Source organism: Ptychodera flava, chromosome 2, assembly GCF_041260155.1.
Source record: "Ptychodera flava strain L36383 chromosome 2, AS_Pfla_20210202, whole genome shotgun sequence".
Lineage (NCBI taxonomy): Eukaryota > Metazoa > Hemichordata > Enteropneusta > Ptychoderidae > Ptychodera > Ptychodera flava.
Genome location: NC_091929.1, coordinates 2,142,136 through 2,168,254, shown reverse-complemented (window position 1 = coordinate 2,168,254; position 26,119 = coordinate 2,142,136). Strand labels below are relative to the sequence as shown.

The 26,119-nt window shown below is 34.8% G+C and overlaps 1 protein-coding gene across 2 annotated transcripts; it reads right to left on the bottom strand.

The window, feature by feature from the left end:
• Nucleotides 1–1,060: 1,060 nt before the first annotated feature.
• On the bottom strand, nt 1,061–26,002 carry LOC139151308 (L-lactate dehydrogenase-like). 2 transcript variants are annotated; one of them, XM_070723995.1, is made up of 10 exons: nt 25,845–26,002; nt 20,156–20,306; nt 13,291–13,408; nt 12,614–12,724; nt 11,635–11,697; nt 10,141–10,314; nt 7,939–8,056; nt 7,031–7,154; nt 3,092–3,276; nt 1,061–2,723 (listed from the first exon to the last, which is right to left on the bottom strand). In XM_070723995.1, the coding sequence occupies exons 2-10, from the start codon at nt 20,285–20,287 to the stop codon at nt 2,705–2,707; spliced, it is 1,044 nt and encodes a 347-aa protein (XP_070580096.1). In that variant the 5' UTR covers nt 20,288–20,306; nt 25,845–26,002; the 3' UTR covers nt 1,061–2,704. The 2 variants fall into 2 exon arrangements, with proteins under 2 accessions (XP_070580096.1, XP_070580105.1); XM_070724004.1 differs by lacking the exon at nt 1,061–2,723 and adding an exon at nt 5,786–5,975 and having other exon boundaries at nt 3,139–3,276.
• Nucleotides 26,003–26,119: the final 117 nt, after the last annotated feature.

The following is a 26,119-nucleotide window of genomic DNA, read 5'->3' as shown; positions in this document are numbered from 1 at the left end:
TTATTTATTTTATAACCAAATTTGCCATTATTACACCCAAAATTTCAGAGATTAAAACATTTATTTGATGGAATATTTTAACCTTCCAGTATTGTCAATTTTGAGTAGCATCTAATTCATATATGTCTTGTACTTTTGAAACAAAATTTTGGTGGGTCACTATGCTCAGTTTTTTACAATATGGCAATTAGCCAGAATTCACAATTTGCATACTCTCTCATGATTGTCATTTTGTGTGCTCTTCGGCAGGAGCAATTGGCCTGGCCAGATTTGGATTAACTCAAGTTGGCTTAGACTGATAAATCCAAAAAGTTCACTGATGCGTTTAAAATGAATCAATTTAAGAACTTGCCTTAGAAATATGACTTTACAAAGTACTAATAACAGGTAATGTTGAACATCTGCGAGCGGAATGGCCCAATACGTGTTTATTTTGTCTGTGCACACATCCTTTACAAATATCCGTGCTTGTGATAGTTTAGGGGGGGGGGACTTGAAAATTTTAATCATATAGAGGGGGGCATTTGAAAATCTTTTAGGGTATTCAGGGGGGATCTGAAAAAAGGTATAGGGAAAAGGTATGATAGGCATACAATGTGACAGGACATAATGATCAGGGAAAGGTATGATCGGCGTACAATGTGCAGGACGTAATATTCAGGGTTGGGAAAAAGTCACAGAGGTAGGTAACCTGCTTACCCAGATATCAGGTTTTTATTTCCAATGAAATGAATTTCACAAACAGATTTCTTCATTTCACTTAATAATGTATCAGATACCAAACACTTCCAAGACTTTCAATCACTCTTCAATAATTACCAAATAGTTAACATTTCTGAAGTGTTTCTTACACAGAGCATAATCCTTCAAGAATCTTAACTCAAACTTGAAGAAGCTGTTTTGCATATACATTCAGCATCATTTCTGTTATTTTGTTTGTTTGGGTTTTTTCTGGGAGGGGGTGGTCAATGACATTGTGATGGTATTTTCTCAAGGCTGTCAATGCAAGTCAAATGTACTAGTAATGTACACATAAAATCCATGACTTTTGAGGCACTGATAAGGTATATGAAAACATTCACATTTTTATTGGCTAGCATTTTAAGCACATAAATAAAATTCAATAAAACAATCTTCTGATATGATTACAGTTTTAATAAATGAAGTTCTATTGTCACATTAACATCCCATTGACTAATTTTGGAGATATAAAACATTTTTTCATATTCTTACCATTTGATGGTGTCACACGACAATTCATTCCGATTAAATAGCTTTCTTGCACTATAAGTCTACTATATCTGAGTACTGTACAGACAAGGTACCTGGAGTATTTGTCTTTGAAATGTGTCATCTACATTGTCAATTTATTACTATATATGGGTGAAGCCATTGTTTGATGCAATCAATTTCATTGTAAATTACATTGTCAATTTATTATTTTATATGGGTGACGCCATTGTTTGATGCAATCAATTTCATTGTAAATTACATTGTCAATTTATTATTTTATATGGGTGACGCCATTGTTTGATGCAATCAATTTCGTTGTAAATTACATTGTCAATTTATTATTTTATATGGGTGACGCCATTGTTTGATGCAATCAATTTCGTTGTAAATTACATTGTCAATTTATTACAGTATATATGGGTAATGCCACTGTTTGATGCAATCAAGTTCATTGTAAACTGAAACAGTGATTATCTACAATACTATATTCAATCTGATTGAAAATATACAATGTTGGTTGCGATGTGGGAGAGCAGTCATTATTTATGTTGATAAACCTTGATGCTCTCTGTGGTTGAATTCTGCAGCATTTCCATTCATTTGTAACAGAATACAATTGCAGAATCATTAGCAGGGAAATTTTCACATAAGTTCATTTAAGAAACAAATATTTCAAAATTCAAACTGTATGTTCATTCAAAAGTCAGCAATTCATTTATTCATTGCTTTTTGTTTGGGAAATGTTAAGGTGATATATGTACAGGTTTGCTAACAAACCATTGAAAACTGCAAATTATCACACTTATGAATAAGAAAAAAATTATTGATTTATGTCAGCCATGATCACAAACATTTAGATTTGAATTTTCTTGGCTAGCAGTACCCTAGGGTATGTTTACCACAATGAAAAATTAATTCAAAAGATCAATTATTGATGGATTCTTCTTTGGTTAAAAACATTTCAGGAAACATGAACTACAGTACAATATCTATGGCAAGAATACTTGTAGATCACTATTTGCAATCAGAAGTATATCACAAAGCAATGATGTTCAATTATGCCAGTTTTTGTAGTTTAGTACAAAGTATATATACAAAAGACAATTGATGACCCAGTCTTATACATCATGTATAAAGGATGAATATACCAAAAAAATGTATAAAAGAAGTAATTGATTGTTGGCTTATCAAGCTATACTTGACCTTGTCCTTTCAAAAGAAAGCTAGCATTCTTTTTAGATGACTGTATGCAGTACTTCAACAATGCAATAGGTACAATAAATATGTTACAATTATTCAACCAGCGAAAGGCGTTCTCTACTCCACTCACAATTTTTAATTTGAAAAGATTTCATTCTCCTACACAGGATATCTGAAATTCAATGTACTGTAATGTTGCAGACTTATCAGGACCTGTTACTTACACACTGAGCATCATGGGATTGGCATATGATGTCTGGAGTGTAGTATCTCACCTCCATGAACTTGAACTAAAAACCAATAAAGACATACAAATTGAACTTGAAAAATGAAAGTTATGATGTCTGATTTTATATCAAGTTTGCATGGTGATATCTGAATTTAATAGGCAACCTTGCAAAGTATGGCATACATGACTGTACATTAATCAATGTTTATCTTTTCACACCCTGTAACATGTCAGATTTGTTGTGAAAATCACACTATCTGTGCATCAAGGCTTTATCAATAAATGTAATTGTGTGTCTGAGTCCAAATGTCAAAAGATCTAATGCATGAATATCAATGCGGATTATATTTCAGAGCTTGTATTTCTGTATGAGTAGAACGGTACATCGTGCTAACGCTACTATTTCTACACATATATACATGTAGTTACATCACAGTTTCTGCAATATTTGGTAGTTTGAGGTCTTTCTGTAAAGCTGCCAATATTTTAATACTGTTAAGAAGTTTGGCTTTTTCATCCTCTGTTAAGTGTTGATGGAGAACATGAACAATTCCTAGACTTCCTAGCGAACACGGCAAACTGATGAAGACCTCATCTTCAGTACCATACATTCCCTGAAATAAAAAGATAACATTGTTACTCTAGGAGACAGGTAGAAACTACCTTTGTGTCTGAGCCTGTGTTTGGTGTCTTCCTTCACTTGCATGTCCGTCTTTCAAAGAATTGATTTGTCCATCGTTACAATGCATATCACACATGCTGGCTGCATTGTTTTCGATTGTTCAAATTGCTTGTATGTAAAAACTACAGGGAAGGCTTTTCATATTATACAGATGGTAGTTTGCATTTTTAACATCAATTTTTAGTCAATGAATTATATAACATTTAAGCATCATAATATGCAAAAATTTAAAGTAAAACATGAAAATTTTGACGGTATGTAAAAAAAATAATTTTTAGAGAGAAAAATCAAACTGGAAAATTATTAAAGTATATCTCTTATTGTTGTACACATACTAGGTACAGCATGATCAGTTAAAAGTGGTACATGCCTGGAAATTGAAAGATTTTAACATTTTACTCAAACTTTCTGTACGGAAACTTTACACCTTTTCTTTTCTGAATCAAGAATAAAAATTGGAAATCAATGGACAAACGTTGGGACTAAAGAAACAAAGAACATAATATTTGCCAACATTTGAAATTCAAAATGAACGCCAATCACGTGTTAACTCTTCAGGGAGAAAGTTAGTTTTTTCACCAAAATATGCTGCTGAAATTTTTATTCATGCCATGAGTTTCAAAATGGGCCCCTAAAAATGGTAAACTAAAAGGATATTGGACAAGTTTCAGAGTCTGAATATGTGTCCATAAGGCGCATTCTACCTTACATCATGACAGTCTTAGTTATCTCAATAACCAAGGAGATGAAATCTTTTAAACGCACACTCTAAGCAAATTTCATGATCACTGGCATTGCCACACATCCTGGCATTACTGTTTGTAGAAGTCTATCATAGTGATTTGAATTGCTATGACCATGGCATTCACCCTGCCTATGACACATATTTCAACTTATCAATATTTCAGGTTATCTTGTCCACAGTAGCTATTGAAAGAAGACTTGCCAAAAATACTGGCAAGATATTGAGGCACGACAATGATAAATGATTAAACAACAGCACAACCACAAACTAGTTATATCACTCTACACATAAATTGACATACAAATGTTTGATAAAAGCATCTATGCACACAATTTAACTTTCTTACATCACAGACACTTGAGGGTCTATGCTACATGTAAGCTTGCACAAATAGCAATGAGAATTGGCAAAAGTAAAGCAGACAACAAAATTTTTCAAATAAAATTTCCTTGAAAACCCTAACATAGTGATGTTGGCATATTTGAAGCAAATATATGTTAAGCAACTGTGAGAGCATGGCTCTTATTTTGAGTAAACATTTTCCTAACTTTCTGAATACAGATTGCATAAAGTAGGTATAAATAAAAACAAAAATAAACTTGCTACTGGAAAGTCACAGCAAGAGGGTGGATTTTCAGCTTTCACTTTCTTTAAATTACTGTTTGACTGCAAATAAACAGGTTCAGGTGCTGGTACTTTTCACAACAATGAGGGACATGGTATGCATGGATGGGAAAAATAATGCCAGTGATATCACTATCATCATTACGATACACTGTTTCTCTTTACAGATTTGAAATTTTTTTATTGTGAACAGGTAAAATAATGCATGATAGGGTGATGTGTGAGTAAAATGGAGAACAGAAAGATGACTTTCTGAAAAAGAGAAGAGATTGAATGATGAGAGGGTCACGTTAGAATTGTAAGGATAGCAGCAATGTGAATGTATGAAACAAACACAGATGAGTACAAGTTAAGAAACAGAAACAGCAAAGCCAGACTAACTACACATTAGGAATGATGGTAGAATCTGATTGAGTGTTTGTATATCAGCTGCTAAGCCATTCAATTTGAAGCCATTCAGTACTCAGTGATGTTTACTTTTTCAGAGACCACTGATATCTAATTGAACAAGGAGAACATCACTGCCCTGCAGTTAATGCTTACAACATTTATATGGCATGATGTTTTCTAGGTCTACGTTGCAGTGGTTCAACAGCCTTGTTCGCTAAGGTTATAGTAAATAGATAAATTGTTTTGGAACAATTACACTAAATATGATTGCTGTGATAGAAAAGTAGATTTGTAAAATTGACCAGGATAATTACCCGGATGTATATCTCAACCTTAACAAACACACTGTGCTATCATCATGGCATCATTTTCAAAACAAAGCACCATTATTGTGTACGGAAGCAGCGAAATAATAAGAGTTGACTTTAAGGCAGCTATTTATACATAGCGAGAGTGCAGCACATTTATCTGGGTCAAAGGTCAGCCACAAATTTACATTGACACAGTTTATCTGTACTGACCAATATAAATTGTGGTTGGCAAGCATTTGCTGTTATTGGATAAACAGCAGTGTTAATAGTTATTATTTGCACCATCATTGAGATCTACCAAGTATGTTATTGCTATTGTTGTTGTGTTGTTAGGAGAGAAACATGCATTATTGGATAGAAATAACTACTACCGATAGAGAAGACAGCCTATAGCTTTTAGATCTTCACTTCAGACTGGATTTTATGTATTGCAGTAGCACTCTTCTGTAGCTTGGCTTGCTCACTGTCATCAAGAACCTGTTGAAGGTTGTACTCAATGCCATGGCTACCAAGAACACATGGTACACTGAGAAAGACCTCTTCCTTAATGCCATGCATGTTCTAGAAGTGTGTTAGACATGGTGAAATGAAGTAGATAGAAACAGAAAGATATGTCAGATTTTTGAAGAAAAATTACAAGTACTTGTTGATGACTTGTGCTGAAATCTCTTTATTTGACATTTCATTTGAATCCATTATTTTAATTGACAACATGGTAGTAGTCCTAAGATAACACTGGATGAAATCACAAATCAACACATACATTATGAGTAAAATGGCCGCCAGGCTGTCATACTGCAGTGTGAAAGTTCATTGACTCAGGTTCAAAGCTGGAAACCACTTCAATTGCCATTGAATCAAGGTAAACATATATATACACACAGGGGACCTTAGTAGAAGAGAATGTGGTTAAACCTGGTATAGCAATTGTGAAGAAAATTAACCAGTAGCTGGCTGTTAATATATATCATTTACGAAAAGGCAAATTTCAAGAGATAAAAGTGTACATCATGGAAACTTACTGCCTGACAAGTATATACTTACTTCATTAAAAATTACACAGGATGGATTATAAAATGTCATAATGAGACAAGTCCATTATGGTCTGATGTCTTGCCATTTTTGTGAAATTTACAGTAAAATGACAAACTTTCAATTCAACATTTTTCTCTGCATAGACTTTAGCGGATTGTTCACAGTGTGTTTACAGTGTCTGTGTGCAAAGTGAGTGAGTGATATTGTTGAAGCGTAAGTAAGGAGTACATGTCCAGTAACTGTAAGAGTCTTAATTATGAATTCGTAGATCATATTATATGAGATAATGTACACTATGATGAGGCATATGCAAAAGAACAACTCTTGCATTAAAACAATGCCAAAACTACACAATGATGAAAGCATTTGATCCCTGATCTAATATTTTCTTAAACCAATTGGAGAAATTCTTGTCATTGCTTTTGGTGCGACCTTTGCACCTAGCTGGCATTGGATTGAAAAAGTTTGTGATCCCTGATCTAAGACTTTCTTAAATTAATTTGAGAAAATTCTGATGTCATATTTCTGTTGGGACACTGCAGCAGAATGAAAATGTTACCGTAATTAATTTGCATACATACCTTGACCAATGTAGACACAGCAAAGACATTATGTTGATTTCTCAACAATGCAGTGACCAGTGTGGCTACACTCAGACCAATAGCCCAGGATGTATAGCCCTTGAGTCGGATTATTTCATATGCACTGCAACACAGATTACAAAAAACATACAGTCTTGTATTTGTGAAGATCTCGCTAAAAACTTCATCATTGGAAACCATAGACTGTAATACGGCCACTGTCCAAGTCATGATTTTACGACAGGAAATGATAAATGTGTTCAGACTTATGTTGATGAAGCCCTATGGTTCTAACTCTGGAATAAAAAGAACGTATGTGTTCTACAGACTCAGTGTGCTCAAACGATCGCGTGATGGCAGTACAAACAATCCCATGTGTACAAAGTGCCTATGGAAATACACATATTTCTATATGCACTTGCACACGCATACGTTGTTTTGTTTGTACTGGTGGTCTATTCAAATTCCCGGTTTTAACATATTGTTTATATGTAACTGCATATCAGCTCTGCACTCAAAATACAAGTGCAAGGGCTTGTGTAAAGATGACGTACAATCTCAGTTTAAAATGTATCTATTTACTTATTTATTTATTCATTTATTTAACTTTATTTACTGTTGATAACATGTTCGGCCAATAAGGCCGATCTTCCACAAGGTTGACATTAAAAATTTACAGAAGGACAAAGAAAAGAAAACAAAACAAAACAAAACAAGTACAAATACAAACAACAAACCAGTAAAAAACCAGGTCCAAAAAAACTAACAGCAATTAAAACAATGATGCAACTAACAATACAATAAAAACACAAAGCGGGAAAATTTGTGATTGATTCTTAGCTAGAAAATTACAAACACTGTTTGAGATTTATTATTTAAGTTGTACAATTGTCACTGAGATTGTTTACCTGTCAACAACATCTCTGTGAATTTTTTCCCATCCTTCAGGATCATCGGGAGTTCCAACCTTGGGATTCAGTTTCTGCAAATAAGTACCGGCTACATTCACGCCACTCCATACAGGAACTACAAAATGAATAATTGACCAGAATGTTATATACAGAGAGAGCCAGTGACTACACCTGCTGATGAAATCACGTATTAAGAAAGTATGCACCTCAAAAGTGAAAGACTTAAATTTTTACTTTCCTGAATGAAACTATCAACCACTCTCTTACTAAATAGACAATAAAAATCGGGGGTCATCATGCAAAGTCTGGAACCAGCCAAACAAATTACCCAACATTTTGCGATGTTTGAAATTCAAAATGGCCGCCATTTCTGTGTTAACTCTATGAGGGAAAAATTAAATTTTGGATTTTCGAAAAACTAAGACATAGAAAGTTTTTTCTTTCTCCAAGAGCTTTAAAATGAGCAACAACAAGTGAGAGATCAGAAAAGAATTGTAGAAATCTGAGAGTCCCAATAATATCTGTCCCTGAGACGCATTCTACCTTAATCCTTGTGCTGAATAATACACAAATATTAAATTGGTATAATCCAAAGAGTTTACCAACAATGCATTGAGCCATCGACGTCTATCAGTTACAGAACTCTCTTTTTAAAATCAGAAGGACGGGGGTCGTCCAGTCTGTGGCTGCACAACTTTCTTGCTTGTCACCATAGCCTCTTCCCAGAAATTGGTGATCAATGTCAAGCAAATGTGAAACAAATTCAGCATTTGATGCATTTTTCCCCATAAAAAAACGGCAATCGCATCATCCTGCTTGTCTTTCAAACCAAAGTTCCTCTACCCATGGAGGTAGAAAGAAAGTCTTACTTTCTTTCCTTCTTTCTTTCTACCTCCATGCTCTCTACACGTGAAACTAAAAAAGGACCATGCTCTACCCATACGACAGTTTTTCTCTGCCACAATCGATAGCTTTCTTCAGTTCTGCTGTCAGCTCCATTTTTTTTAGTTTAACTAGCTACGGTGCCTGTCTTGTTAGCAGTCTTGTGGTACGTCCGTAAGTTGAGGGAATCCCCAAAAGTCTTTAAGTGTGATCATGAAGTCTTTTGGTACCTCCATGGTATGATCAATATGTCATTTTATTGGGTAAGTCACTGGTTACGAGTTTATTGACGCTGTGAGTTACATCTTGTTCTTTGTAGTTATTTTTAGAAGCTCCTCCTTCTGTTGAATATGCACAAAGTTTCACCTATTGTCTCAAATGTTAATGGAGCTATTTGATTGGTGGGTATAAATATCCTGTAATGCGGAAATCGGTAGTCTCCAGACCTCGTTGCTTCCCGTCTCACTCTCGTCGCTTCCGCGACTCAATGCAAAGTCACACTCCTCAACGCTTGTGGTGCACTTTTCTATGATTATTATACAAGAGCGAATTAAGTGACCGAGTTCTGGAAGTCAAATATACCCTTCCCTTTAAGGTCGAACGCACCTCGGGGACAGACATTCGGACTCTCAAACTTTGACAATTCTCTTCTGATATACCACATGTGGGGCGTTCATTTTAAAGCTCTTGATGAAAGAAAACTTTTTACCGGCTTAGTTTTTCGAAAGTCAAAAATTTTTATTTTTCTCCATAGAGTGAACACAGGGATGCATGCGTCCATTTTGAATTTCTAATATCGGTAAATCTTGGGCAATTTGTTTCTCTAGTACAAAAATTTGCACGGTGACCCCCTATTTTTATTCTTGATTTTGATAGAGAATGATTGAAAGATCCTTTGAGGAAAGTTAGAGCAAAAGTTTAAGTCTTTCACTTTCGAGGTGCATACTACCTTAAGAGGAACCAAGCACAAACACTGCTGGTTAGCATTGCATACTCAGAGGACAAACCACTGATCTACATCACCATCCCTGAAGGGAATTTGTCAGTTACGAAATGGCATGTTGCGATATTGTCAACTTTTCTATTGACAGCTATACATAGGCAGCTACAACACAAAAAAAACACACTTGATAATCCCAAAAATGAGAAAATCCATGTGTGAAACGTAAGTATAGCATGTCTTTCTACATGCACGTATCTCATCAAGGGACTTATATACCAGTGATAGCAATTTATTTGGTAACAATTGTTATCTCTATTGTTATTAGTAATTTTTTTTGTGAGAAAGAGTCAAATTAATTCTATGAAAATACTTACCACTGGAATCTCCATGTTCACCGATGATCCAGCCATGGCAACTGGAAGGAGCAATTCCCAGTTTTTCACCCATCAGGAAACGGAATCTGGCAGAATCCAGGTTTGTTCCGCTGCCGATGACACGATGGGCTGGCAATCCACTGATCTTCCAAGCAACATAGGTCAGCAGATCAACTGTGATAATTAAATATGTTAAAGCTATAATAATCACCACAACAATTTTTGATGCAACTTTTATTTTCGATGAGCAAATTTGGACTTTAAATTTGACTGTGTCAGGGTTAATATCAGTTTGCAACATGAATGATGATAATGAACTCTGTAGTTTACTCTGAATTACTGAACTAACAATCTTCTATAGAATAGTTTGGAACACATTGCTTCATTTCACTATAGGTCAAAGGTCAGTTACACAGTGAGCTGTCCTTGAGTAAGGTCATTCATTGTATAACAGCAAACAATGTGCCCCATCTTCAAATGTCACACAATGTCCACAGTCCCTCCTACACTTGCATGGCAGTGTATACCATCATCCAACACTCCTCTATGGTTTAATTTGTTTATTTCACCCTATTGTTTATTGGGACTGTCTACTATGAAATAGGGATGACACAATGAATTCTGTGTCTTAATTACTGCAGTGATATTCATTGGCTGGTGTGAGGACAGATAATCAAGGTTAAAATTCTATTCCTCGACAACAACACTGTCTAATTTTTTGTACTGAGTTGTTGTGAGAATTAAATGTGAAACTTTATTCACAAGAGACAGAGAACACAACAGAGACAGAGAACACAATAAGAGCCAATTGTGTGCATTGTGATTGACGTAAAGGCTAACAGATTCTGCAGTGACATACACCTGTCACTATGGCAACAGACTATTCTTTGGTGGAGCCTGAATTTCAATGTGATGTCATTTAATTTCTAATTCTACAAAGGATACTGCAATGAGGTCGACATGACTACAGCTTTTTACATAATCTTGTTATAGGTGAAGTCATTCACTTTAAGTGTACTTTCATATTTTATCTGAGATCCAAGATATCCAATGTGAATGATTGTCGAAAAACATTTTTGTGACTATACAGCGTAAACAAAATGTGTATTAGGTAGGATACATATCTGCCATGATACACATTACATTAGAGCACGGTCATATCTGTAAATTACTAAAATTGACTGGTGTGCCAAAAGAACTATGAAATAGTAGCAGTAACAATATCATACTGCATAAAAAATCGTTGTACACCATTTTACAGAAGTTGGTGATTTCAACACAAATATCACATGACATTATTGCACAGATGAAGCAATGCATTATACTATTTTATGGAAAATTTTCTGTCATGATAATATCAAACGTCTCCCAATATGTAGTTAGTATGAGAAAAACCAGCAAAACTGACAAATAGTGTTTTGTGGGATCTCAAGCTTGGCTCAAATATGGGTACTTGCTTGAAAATTCAGCAAATATGGCAGCATATTGGCATACCTGGGTTGGACACAATCAACAGAATGGTATCTGGACTGTACCTGACCAGCTTTGGAATTATGCCTGTTAATAAAAGTCAGAGAAAGAAAATTGGTTTATGTTGACACATACACAGATTGTTTCTTTTGAACAATCTATAATTTGTGTAATTAAAATTAAATATTACTATGTAGTGACTGAGATCAAGTGCAGTCAAGTAATTTGTGACACTATTCAATGTCACAGCCATCACTCTCAAATGATATTTGAAAATAAAGATGATACACACACATATCCATTCCCAATCTATTGTAAACAGCATTGTAAAGTTTGGATGTTTTGATATCATACGGTTTTCAGAATAATTCAACCAAATAATGGATTACAAAATAAAGTAGCAATTATTTTCATGATGAATTCTGAAAACTGTGTTTCTGAGTGTGATTCTGTAACTATTATCACTCACTGACAGATGAGGATACTATTTCTGACAAACTGCTTCTGATGCATGTTGTAAATATTGCAGTTGTGTCATGAGTTTGTATGTTACAAGATATCACACCAAACTCTGTTTGTGTTTTTGATGCATAAATTTTAGATCATCACTAGTAAAGGTCCAGTTATGCTAATTTTGATTTTTTTTTTCATTATTTTTTTTTTAATGTCAATCATAATTTCTTGTTCAACTCCCCAAATCACGTTGATATACAGTCTTCAGCTTGTCAGCTTAATTAGTCTATACACATGTTTGTAAACTGTATTGTTTAATTGTTGACAAGTGAATTCTGGTCTGCACCTGAATTCAAATAACAATGCATTTAACATGTACAGACGATGTGTTGACAAGCTAAATAGTGGGTATTTCAACATTTTTTATGGGAGTAGAACAAGAATGTGTGATCAAAACAAAAATAGTGAAAAAATTATCAAAAGTTACAGCTACTGGCATTTAAAAATTCTGCCACCATACATGAAGATCACATTTCAGTTTGATTCTCACCTTTAAATATTTCTACATTTCTTTGCACAAGATTCAGACGACTTTCTCCTTCCTTCTGTCTAGCACCGGCAGTCACAATGCAAATACGTGATCCACTTGTCACTTTGTAGTCTGAAGAAAGATTTCATAGAAAAGACAAATATTTTAGTTTTTAAAGCTTTGGCGCCATCGCGTTTTCATCTTACCCTCCAAGCTACCATATTGACTGGAACCTGATCACCACATATCTTGGTTTTATGCTCAATAATACATTTACAAAGGATAGGAATAAACCGGCCATTGTTTCCTTTCTTAATATTTGAATGTAAACCTTAGCACTAGATTAACAATAGCTGTGATTGGTCTGCCAGTTGTTCATAGAAACCTCTACAACCCTGCAGTAATTTCATACAGAGGAGATTATAGCATACATCTCTTAAACTACCAAAGCTAAACTATAGCCATTGATATAATTACTTCTGAAGTGGAAGATTTGATGAGATGGTCACAACAAAAATTTACACATGGGTTGTGATATAAGTTTGCCTGACAGTATAAAGCTTGCCACTCTGGGGTGACATAAAGGGTTGCCAATGAGCACTGCCACACAGAGAGTATACGGGTAGGTATAGCAAGGGTAGGTATTTGCTATCAGGTTGAAATCGAGCTATATATTCTACAGCACAACCAGAACTTACCAGTATCTGCGATAATTTTCACCTTTTTCATAAAAGCCATGCCATGCTGTAAGTCCATCATTTCTCCCCTGATTTTATCAGCAATGACATCAACAAGGGCCACTTCTGATGCCAAGCCCTGTCAAAGAAATCAGAAATATTCAAAGCTTTCAAAATTTGAGCAAGAGCTCATATAGTACAATTGCAATGATTTTATAGCAACTGCAAGTGGGACATAAGTCAAATTTTCCAAAGTTCACAGACAAAGCTAAAAAGACAAACCCCATAGATGATGATTAATTTGCATAATGTTAATTTCTACATTGATATTGCATGATGAGCCATCAATGCATGTATGATGGTTTTTAATTTCATTGCATTGTCCATGGTAAGATGGTCACTAAAACTGGGAAAAATATTACTTTGACCAAAAAAATATTCATACCCCTTTGCACTAATCCAGCGAGTTAGGCAAAAGTATAATTAAAGTCTTTGTTTTAAAACCCTGCGTGCGTATGGCTATGGATGTTTTCATAAAAAATACACAGTATACCGGGTATTTGAATTGGACTGTACAACACAGCTTTCCAGATTAAAAATCTGTGCTTACAGACTTTGTAAAATGTACTTCAAACACCTGCATGCTTGCAGAATCTCACGTCATAGTGTAAAATTATGGATTTGAAAAAGAAGTTCATGCTTTAACTCTTGAATTGCCATGCACTCACTTTACATGTAAATAATCAAGAAAATCTAAAACTTGCTTGCGTAAAATTGTATGCGTGTTTTTGAACTGCTTACATACTTCCTTTCAAAATTTTGAGTTGACCAAGGCCAACACACAGATGCCACCACCTGAGGGCCACTACAGCATACAGCTTTGCATTGCATGCATTGTATATCTTGAAATACTGACATACTTCAGACTGTAGCCAATCAGATACCCTTGGTATCTCAGCTACAGCTCCAGATGTATCTCTGCATAGATTGAATGTCTGAGAAGTCTTGCTAACTGAACAGAATTTCTCCGAACCATGTCTGGCATTCTTGTCTGGATCCGACATATTCCTTTTGATCTTTTCCATCGAATTCAATGAGAATTTTTTTTTATTTATGTACCTTGAATTTTAAATTTAAAATAATGAATTTCATTATGATTGGAAAGTCATAATTATTAAGAATACAATGAACAGATTACAAATTCACTGACGACGTGGTATTTATGTGACTATCTTACAGAAAATATCATTTTTCCTCAGGTATATCATCTTAAATAATGCATGAAAGGTGACAAGTGTATCATTGTTTTACCGTACTACATGGGTATATCCACTGATGGTGTATAATTGTGTAATATTAGCATGTGAGAGCACCATTACATTCTTACTGAATGTGAATTCCCACTCAGAAAATTAAACATTTATTTGATATTGTTTTTAGATATGTCCTATTATCAAGTATGATTGGTTTTGCTTGAAAAACTGCACAGTGTATCATTATCAGACAGTCATACCATTGAGGTGTGACATTGTTGATGAATTCCAGCATATATTTTACAGACTGCTGTCTCTACATGGCGTGACATTTTACATCCCAGACATTTAGTGTCAGTGAAATTCTATTGCAGTCTGACCTGGTTTCAATATGAACCTGAAGACCTGAACTATAAAAGAACATCCTTTTAGAAACTGATTTTATTTGCAAGCTTTTCAAACGAGTTATTCTTTTCAATAATACTGTGCAAATTCTGCTTATGATTTGCATTCTTAATTTTTTGTACTCTCTATATATATTTAGAATTTCAATTATTTTTTGCTTTTTTTGTTACATTATACCTCCTGTAGTATTCACAACTTATTTGAAAACTGTGTTGTAAAGGTACGTGATAAAAACAGTTTTCCATACTACTGCCCAGTAGTTTAAGGAATTTTGTATTTGAACCAAATATACTGGCTTTTCCTCAATATTTGTGGCTTACTTTTTCAAAAATTTGCCTGTGTTCATACATTTTAATGCTCATTAACGTTTTCATGTTACAAGTGGATACTTCATATTTGGGGAGTAATATTTTGAGGATTAATTCACAGCAGACGTCTTTGAAAATCAATTCAGACAAAGACAGTATTTTTATAATATTTTAACAACAGTAACACATTAATTTATCACGGGAGTTTTGTAACTGATGTCTCAGTAACACATGAACCAGATCATCTGCATACTGAATAATGGTTCTGAAACAACATAACAGATTCATCAACATGATTGCCAAATGTCAGTGGAGGGTTATTTCTGTTTTGATATATGTTGAATAAAAAGGTGACATGTTACATCTTTCCTCGATTGAAATGTTGAAATCATTACACTGGCTAGATTTACAGTGTATTTTCTGACCGTTATAAATTAATTTGACACTATAGTAACAATTACTATACAACTGAATTTTGCAATTTTTCGAAATAGGGAATCCCTCCACGCAACGTCAATTTTTTCCTAAGCGAGCAATGGAAATAAATGTTGTTAACTTGTTGAATTCTTTATAATATAATTGCTGATCAACCGCTCTTTTGAAATGAAAGATTGTATAACTTATGTACCTTTTTTCCTAAACCCAAATCATAGTTCAATCAACCATTGTTATGTTGTACTAAATCATGGAATAAAGTTCTTAATGTAACCTGCATGTGGAGAGTATGATATATACTCTAAAACTTTGATACTGTAGTCATGGCAACACAAACCATACAGGACCATAAAACTTACAGATTTCATATGACCTAGTCACCCTATGACCTGACTGTGGAGTACTTACACTGTAGGCATAGACATCGCTAATACCAAACAATGGCTTTTGTTGTCCACCAATATGACTGCAATTACATCAAAATTACCCTCTAAATAAGTCTGTCACCTCTGACAGGACAATTCAGTATTTATGAGGAAATAAAAATACAAAGGACACTATGCTGACACTTAACCGTCTCAGGCCCATTAAACCCATATATATAGGGGCATAGTCCCTTCACCAGGGATCCTAATAGGGGTTGCTCTGGTAAGTTAGCAGAAAGTCAGGCCTGAAAGGGTTAAAGTACTTCAAAAGTATACAGCCTATGTTTATAGCATAACTATTGTCTGTTGACTGCTTTACAGGTACTTTGCATGCTGGGTGATGTCTGGGTTCTGTTGTACAATGGTGAGTGTTCCATTTTGCCAAGATCTAACAAGTACTGATTCTTTTGCTTTACATGGAAATTTTCCAGTCTGCCAGTACCTAGCAGTCCTGTCAAAATACTACAACTTTGAATTTACAATGAACATCAAATTACAAAATTATTTTGCAGTGTCAATGCATAAATTTAACAATAACAGATCTGTGGATTAGCTTACCAGGATAGTAGATTACTTAAATTTTGTAACAATACCAGCAATGATCGAAAAGAAATCTCTCTGACTATGAATGGCAGAACTTGGTTCAAATCCAAAATTTTATGCATTTTATTGCTTTCCTCATTGCAACAATACTCTAACATTTTGAACGATAATTAATTTTGAATATAATGAAAATATAATTACTGGGTAAATGTAATTCATATTATTTTCTACAATAAAACAGTGTAAAAAATTTCTTTCATTTTTTCTGCCAATATAAAACACAGTGCATGAGTTGAGTATGGTTTCAATTCTACTATTATCTCTTGGTGTGGCTAGAGAGAGATCATGCTGAGCTATGGCAAATTAGTCAGCCCTGGTGACATTGCAGCCATGTTGTTACTTGACCTCTGCATAATTGCTGTTAGATGGAAATTGACATGTTCAATGTCACTTTACCATAAGAGGTAAAGTAGAAGATTGGAAAATTTGACCTTACTGCATTAGCAATGCATAAAACCACCAAGGGTAAAGACAGACATAGCTGCATACCTTCACTACTGTATGTTAAATAAATCATTTAGCAGACAATATCCACTGTCTTTATTTAAAATTATTGACTCTGTAATGTTGTCAGTTTATTTCTAAATAAAAACCAAAACAATCTGAATATATATATATATATATATATATATATATATATATATATATATATATATATATATATAAAGTATAGACTAGACAGTATTTAGTATTTATAGTTAACTTATTAGCAGGAAATTAGAAAATGTTCACAATGGTCTTCTACTGTAATATTATCCAGCTTGTTTTTACTAAACTGTCTGCATGTATAAATCATCTTTTCAAGTCTATTTCACAGCTTTGACAACTTACAGGACAACTGGAGTGCATTTACAGTATAATGTAACTGGTAAGCTAGCAAAACTAAATACACTGACTCACTCATGGGTATGTAGGCCTTGATTTTAAACTAATATTGAGACTATATAATATTTGGCTGCAAGCTATATGTATGGATACATTCTATTACAGGTATATTTACTTGCTTATCTTACACTTAAAGCTGCAAACTTCAGTATGTCTTGTTTATGAAAATGCACACCTGATTCTACAAATAAATTATTATCCTTTTTTATTAATCAGAGACTTGCGGTAAGTTTGGGTCAGAAGTGCAATACTTCTTAACAGTGGCAATCCATCCATCAGTCTGCATGTCAGGACTGGTCGGTGACTAGCCTCAACAACAACACAACTGATCGGACACATGCACACATCCCATGAACTAATCAGTACTGGACAATGTTTCCTGAGTTATTTGATGAAAATTTCTATCAACAATGTGACACCATTAAGGCCACACCTAGAGTGGTACCATCAGACACTGGTGAGGAAAAGCAAAGATGACATTATACTACTGCGGTGATTCATCCGGTCAGATCTTTTGTTGGTAGTAATCAATCCTGGTTTGCAGCCACTCAAAGTGACACCGGGTTAAATTTTGTAAATATAGACTCCACTGTGATGATCCACACAGCTGCTCAGACTTGGACAATGGGTTAAAAAGCCGAGGTCAATCAGAGGTCATTGATACAGACATACCAGTACATCTTGTGAATGTGAAAACGGTTGAATTAATTTATTGCATTATTCAATTCTACACTGAATCCACATCCAAATTGATAACCACGCAACCTGCAGGCCCTGGTATTAAATCAAGACTTGAAAAATTAAGAATAAAGAATTCCAGTATGATGTGAAAACGGACTTCAATAAATTGACAAAAAAACCAAGTCCCAGATCATTTTAAAATCAACCAAAGCTGATGAGAATTTGCTAGTTATGCATAATTAAGTAATGAAATGTTATTGTGTCATCACTATCAACAGTTGTTCTCAATTCTACCTCATAAAACTGACCTACTATGGCATTTACCCATGAGTATATTACAAGATAGTTTTTCACGGATAAAAACTATTCTAAAGATGCCAACTATGTCTAGCTTCATTTCTCAAGTACAGTATACACTTCCCACAAAGTCTTGTGTGATATGAGTTTCTACAAGTTATCAATTTTTTTACAATACAAAGACATATTTATCATGCTTGTTAATAAATCCCTTTGAGCACCAAAGAACAATTTTGACTGTCTCAGTTTTTTTTAAAATCAAAAATTTCATTTTTCTCCATAGAGTTAAAACAGGAATAGCAGCCATTTTGAATTTTAAATATTGGTTAATGTTGGGTAATTCATTTCTCCTGTACCAAAATTTGTGCAGTGACACCAAATTTTTGGACATTGTCGTCCAAAGGTCCAAACAGTGTCCAATGTTGCCACAATGTCTGTCCATGCGTCTGTCTGTCTGTCTGTCTGTATAGACAGATTTTGTTCCAGTCAGAACTTAAAAACCGTTAGTATAAATGTCATGCACTTTGGTACATAGCATCAACATGCAAGGAGCTAGATCTGATCAGATTTTGGTGGATGTTCTCTGCAAAATAAACAGTCATTTGTATAATTAATGAATTTGTGCATTTGGCTATATCACAAGAATGACTCAAACAAATTGATGTAACTATGCAGACACTCAAACCGTTCTAGTCTTAATATGATAAAATTTGGGAGGGTGTCACTTACAGATTATATGCTCATTTGCATAATCAATTCTGTAATTAGGCTCTACATAGCAAGATTAGACTTTTTTGAAATCATGTCATAGAAATTCTAACTTTCACATGACCTTTACACATAATTCAAACATTTACCAGAAAAATTCTTGTTGCTAATGTCATGAACTCTCTCTCTGCATCAAGAAAATGATTGAACAGAAACTTCTGCTTTCATTTTCAAAAATTCACAGACAAAAATGTAGTTACAAAATGTAGCTGACATAAAATACATTACATGTCATGACTTCAAGGCCAAATAAAAACACATTTCTAGCCACCCGACCTGCCCTAGTTGAGACCATCCGACTCTTAATTTTTTCATACATTGTATTTGTAAAACTAGAGCGTGATTTCATCAAATTTTGCTGTTTTTTCAATGCATTAATATCAACCGGAAATCGTGTTTGCTAAAGGGAGGAAAAACCGATTTTAGCAAAACACTTTTAACATGACTATTATGCAAATAATGACTGGGTACTGTCGGATTTCCCAATATCAGTGCTTTCGGAAAATATACACTTTATTTGAGTTGGGAACTTCTATAACTGAAAATAAAATAAAAATCTGAAAATGTCTATAAGGTATGTGGTAGCTACCTTAATCAGATTGGGTTAAACCAAGAATTTGCACAAACCAGGGCACAAACAAAACCACGTGTACACTACTGCACAAATATATGTGTATATCTTTGTGTGTTTTTGTGCACACAGGTAAGTTTTTAATGGCATCCGGTGATCTCTTTTGCATACTGAGCCTGCACAACACAGTGCAAACTTTTTTATTCTGGAGTAGAACCATTTACCGGGATATGCATATTATGTGTTGAAACTAACCTGTTGTACAATGCTGAAAGCACATGCCATACCAACTTGTCCAACACCAACAATAGTAACTTTGTTTGGTGAATCTATGCATAGTTCACCTGTCTGCAGCATTAGCTGTTCCTTGATGCATTTTGGTTCCATTTTTCCTCAACGGGTGATACTAATGGAAGACAGGAAAGCTGTAAATTAATTTCAATAATCATTCAAAATATTCATAGTACTGGCTGAATTCAAAGTATGTAGAATGAGTTAGTACGTGAACCATGAATCAAATTGCCGTGAGAGTTGCAAGGAGAATTTGAAAAAACACACCTACATTTAAGTAAAAATACCATCAAGGACAGTGTGCTCACATTCGGTTTAAATTGGTCCATCAAGAAATATTTAAACCAGAAAAACAAGAATGACAAAAGCAAATAAGGTCAACTTAGGTACTGGAGGTCATCTTTAGGAACATGCATATCAACTTCTTGTCTGCTTAGCATTAGGGATTTTACATGAAATTGATAGACAGCTACAATAATAATAAATTATATATCAAAAGAAAGCTCTCTTAAAGACCAATTGATTGCATTTTGTTTGATGAAAATCGGTTCAGTACATGCAGAGATATGTCCTGTTGAATTTGAAAAAAAACTTTCTCCTATTTAGAAATTATGCCATGGTAGACACCTGTAGTTATCATAACCACCAGGTGACCCCATTTTGAACATTGTTTGAGGAAACTAGGATTGCAATTTCTTGTGCTTTTTGCAATAACTCCAGCATTTCTTATTGAAAATTGATGAAATTTTTTGTGGATATTGCTGACGAAATGTTCAATGGTTTTTAATTTTTATAAATGAAAAAGGTTATTTAGAATGCTGTTTACAAGGTAAACAAAAAAACAATACCTGTAAAAAATCAAATGATACCTGTGACATTGATCGCTGTATGCATTATGTATCGTGAACATATACAGAAATATGATAATCATATTCCATCATATTTACTTTGCATATATGAAAAAAGTTATTTAGATTTATATTTACAAGGTAAACAAATAAACAACAATACCTGTAAACAATCAAATGATACCTGTGACATTTTAGAACTTGATTTAAATTTAACAAAATATTTTTTTAGATTTTTTTTAATTTGAACTTCGAATTTTTTTTTAAATTTTTTTGTGTGATTACAACTTTTATTAAATGATTATGAAATATGTCTGATTAATGTCGATTTAAAGTTAAAACAAAGAACTTTTCCAAAAAGTCAAAAAAACTTCGTTCTCAACCCTTTGTCAATGCCGTAAAACAGCAACACGCATTTATAGAATGAACAACTGCATTAAACTGGATGCAAAGTTAAGCTGCCCCGTAAATGACATAGACCCTCGAACATGTCGAAGTCAGCGGTCCGAAATACAAACCAGTATAAATACAACTTTTTCAAAGTCCGGGACACCATCAATGAGGAAAGAACAAATTAATAATCTATGGCCTTGTTCTTCAGAGAGAACAAAATAGTCCCCTTCTCGGGAACTAAAGATAGAAACTAAAATTTCAGTATAGTATCGGCAAAGTGTGGTGCTCGTGCGTATGCCTACACTGCAGTGCAGTGCTGGCTTGACAACTTCTCAGTGTCTATCGAAAAATATCACCCGGAAGTCAAACTACTTCGAACAAAATAACGTTTGAAAGGGTAAAGTATATTTCTCTAGTTCCTTGCGTTAGATAAGAAATCAGACAAATCTAGCTGCAAAATCATGAACGTCGGAACTCAGCTTAGACCTCCTGACACAGAACATGCGGCGAAGCGCCGATTACTTGTATGTGATTCCGGGAGTGCCCGGATGTAAAGTTGGGGTGAAACCATACTCGCTAAAAAGGGCCTTAAGCATCTTTTTCGCATCGTCAGACTCGTAATTATTGCAGAATTACAATTAATATTTATCATAAAATTAATTTTGGGGCCGAACGTTTAAGGAAATCAAGATTTTCTTTCAAAAAAACAAAAACGAAACACAAAGTTTGATCACAGATTGAGTTTTTTCTCGGCCGATTTTAACGTTTGCCCCCTCAAAATGAAGCCCATGATCTCTACTTTCGTACCAACCCAAAAAATAGTGATGCGATCAGAATAAGTCATGCGGAGAGCCTATCAAAGAGGTATATGTTCGATCTCCTTCGCGGGACATTCGAGGTCACGGCACAACGCTCATAATGGACGCCAAAATTGCCGGTACGCGTGAGTTTGTAGTCGTGCTGCTTTGCCATTTATCGTAGTACAAAAGTGAAAATTTCCCAAAATGAAGTTAAAATAATAATCTTCAACATTACAGTTTCATTTTCTCTGATTATTTGGTCTATTTAAGAATTAACACGAAAGTTCGGACTAAACCTGCATCGAACGCGTACGTTCAACACAAATGTCACGTGACCTAAAATCCCTACTTCTATAGCAATGAGACAAGCAGATCATACATACATAAGCAAATGTCAACAAAAAAATTAGCCAGAGAAGGCTTGACAAAAAGAAAAGGTTGGAAGAGTGGGGAAAAAATAAACAGGGGGAAAAATGTACAAGGGATCTCGTAAAAAGTAATGCTACCTCATCAATCTTCAAGACCCTACCCCCTCCTGACCATGTTTACATAAGGCAAGATGGCAGGAAATGTATTTACAACCTTGGGAATTTTATTAATTAATGCTATGAGTGCTATCATTCGAATGTACACAGCACTTAAATCAGTTACAGATAGTGAAATGCCTTCCACTGTTGGCGTGATTACAACATTTGGAATTATCCTGGATGCAAATTCTCAACAGCTTTTGAGTGTCTTACATGGAAAAGTTGCAAAAATTGGTCTGCAATGAAAAAATACACCTCAGCTTTGTTTTCTGGATAAAATTTTCCTACAAATTGAACCAAATATTACAAAATTTTGTTCACAGCCTTCAAAACTGTCTCATAACATAACCTGGGTTGGTGCAGGTCATTTGAGGTCACAAACTGAGAAAATTACCAAAAATATAAAAATTTGGGGTTTCCCAACACTTTGAACAGAAAATTTATCTAATAACATCCCTCGGGACTTTTGTACCAAATTACAAAGATATCAGACAAGTAATTTTGAGAACAAGTTTTCTTGACCAAAAATGACAAAATTGTCTTAAAAATACAAATTTGTATCTTTCAGGACAACTTCCACAAATCTAACTATTATCATCCCTGGACATCTATACACCAAATACAAAAGCTCTCTGTCCAAGGGCTTTACTATAAAAAGAAATATTTTTAAAGATTTTTTGACCAAAAATGACAAAAATTGCCAAAAACAGTAATATTTCAAATTTTGTTGTAATTTTAGCAAATTAGAAGGGTAACACCCTTGCAAACATCCAACCCAAATTTGAGAGAAACTGGGCCGGCAGTTTCAGAGAAGAGGAATTTTTACTTAAAGGTATACAGTCACCTGTAATCTAAAATATGCCCATATATGGTCAAAGGGGAGTTCCTTGGTATTCAAAATTACCATGCGAGGGTGCTGTTTTTAAAAAGCGGCCACCAACTTAAAATCTGTGATTGGTTAGATTTTCTCTTGCCATGGTAACTGTGGCAAAATTGGAACTGGTTGACAGTAAATTGGAACTGGTGACAATATAACTAAAACATTCAGCAAAAATACAAAATTCAAGATATCTTCCAGATATTCATAAAATTGGTTTTGATCATTTGTATACCAAATATAAAAGATATCAGATTAGTAGTTTTTGGATGAAAAAAAATTTGACCAAAACTTTGGAAAATTGCCCAGAAATTACAAATATGAAAATTTCAATTCAATTTGTATAAACGTAACTGAGGTCATCCTGGGGAACATGTATACCAACTTTCAAAGCAATCAGATGAGTGGTTTCAGAGAAAGAGATTTTTTGACTAAAAACTGAAAAAATTACCCCAAAAATAGAAACATGGAAATTTCATCCCAATAATTAAACACCTAATTCAGAATACCTTACAGAACCTGCCCGCCAAGTTTCAACCCTATCTAACCAACGGTTACAGAGTTTTAGCAATTTGCAGGGTTTTTCCTTTGTTCCCCTCATTTGCATATTTTTGACACTGACAAGTTCATTTGAACAAATTCACATCGCCACCCCTAGCTGCACCTTTACAGCAAATACTAAGACAGCAGGTGCTGCGGTTTAGGAGTTTTTGACATGAACGGACATACATACATACATACATACATACATACATACATACATACATACATACATACATACATACATACATACATACATACATACATACATACATACATACATACATACATACAGACAGACAGACATGCAAATGGATGCGAATGAACTGATTCAGCTTATACGATAACCTCACATTGGTATACCAAATGTGAGCAAATAATGTAGCCCCTCTAGGAACATATTGGACAAAAGGAAACTTTGCACAATTCACCAAGAACATTATGGAGTGCAAAGTTTGTTTGAGTCCATCATGAACATTATTGCTATTATTTCATATAGTTTTGGCAATGCCAGTGAATTTGCAGATGCAAAAAACATCTGGGGCCACAATACTGGATATTAGTTATCTGGTAATTGGATACATTGACAGTAACAATGGGCGGGTATCACAAAATCCACTGGTATTGACAAAGATGTAGATAATATGCAACGTCATATAAAACAACATATTAAAAGCAATTATCACGCAAATTATTCATTCATAGGGTTTTCACATATTCAACAGTAAACCTTGTCAGATGTGAAGGTCAAGGTGACATTATATTGACCTTCAGATGACTCTTGAAAATATACCTTGTATGCAGCGTTTTAACCTTGCAGTTATGCTGAGTTGCCCTGTATAATTTAACGAATTGAGCCTAATGAAGTGGGATCTTGTTCTTTCTCATTCTCAATGCTAGCAATGACATGCCGACAACTGGGTAACCATAGTTACGTCAGGATAGGCCTGTCTGGGTCTCATCATTTGTACGCTGTTTTCACACACAAATGAGGGTAAACAGTGTATATGTATGTTATTCGTTTAGTGCAAGAGGCCTGATATTTATATCTTGACATAATAACACCGTATCCAATGTGAACATAAACGACGCGCCTCCGCACAAGCTATACGACTTGATCCACTCGACTCTCTTGAGCTCAAGTCAGATCCCGTACGCGTTCATAATATTTGCCTCGATGAATCCCCGAATGGATCACGGCCAGAACACTCATCGCCATACTCGATACTGTCAAAATTATGCTGCCGACGTCCGCCCGGCGGTTTACACAACGCATACAAGAGTTAAACGATCGAGTTTGAAGGATGATAAAGTATATAACATGGACGAAACCCACAGGAATTTCTACAGATTTTACACTGATTTACATTAAAGATTCAAATACTCTAGGTTACCAGCACTCAAAAAGTGCCAATCCCTGGACAACACATTGCTACTGACTCATCCGCATCGCGACACGTTTCTCAGATTACGGTCGCTGGATCACATTGTCGTGGTATAGTATGTCTATACAGTCAACCTACTGTGCGGTCCCAGGTTATATTCATACCGTATGCATGCAAGACATGAGTCGCACTCGATGCTGTATCATTGTTGTTGAATTCCTCCGCGAATCAGATGTGACGGATATCGCTTCGGCATTTGCTCAAGACAAACCACAGTTCTTACCTCGATTTACTGTGTGCTAGGGCTGCAATCCGAGGGTTGCACTAGTCCTCGAAAGCAAAAACAGGGACAGGAGGAATACAGGCACTTGGCAGAGCTGGAGTGGCCCCTCGGCAGAGTGAAGTACTAGTAGACAGCAAATTCACATTCTGTGCTCCAGTGACCTTATGTAAATTTTGGGTCATGCTGATGCCATTACCCTACGACCGGCTGCCGCTTGACCCTAAAGATGCCCTTTAAGACTTAGTTGTCAGGAACATTGGAATTGTTGTAATAGT

Coding starts and splice junctions, on each gene's coding strand:
- LOC139151308 (XM_070723995.1), bottom strand. CDS start 20,287: ATGGAACCAAAATGCATCAAGGAACAGCTAATGCTGCAGACAGGTGAA. Junction 13,409..20,155: donor CTTTCAGCATTGTACAACAG/GTTAGTTTCAAC, acceptor TTTCTTTGACAG/GGCTTGGCATCAGAAGTGGC. Junction 3,277..7,030: donor CTGTGTCTACATTGGTCAAG/GTATGTATGCAA, acceptor TTTTTATTTCAG/GGAATGTATGGTACTGAAGA.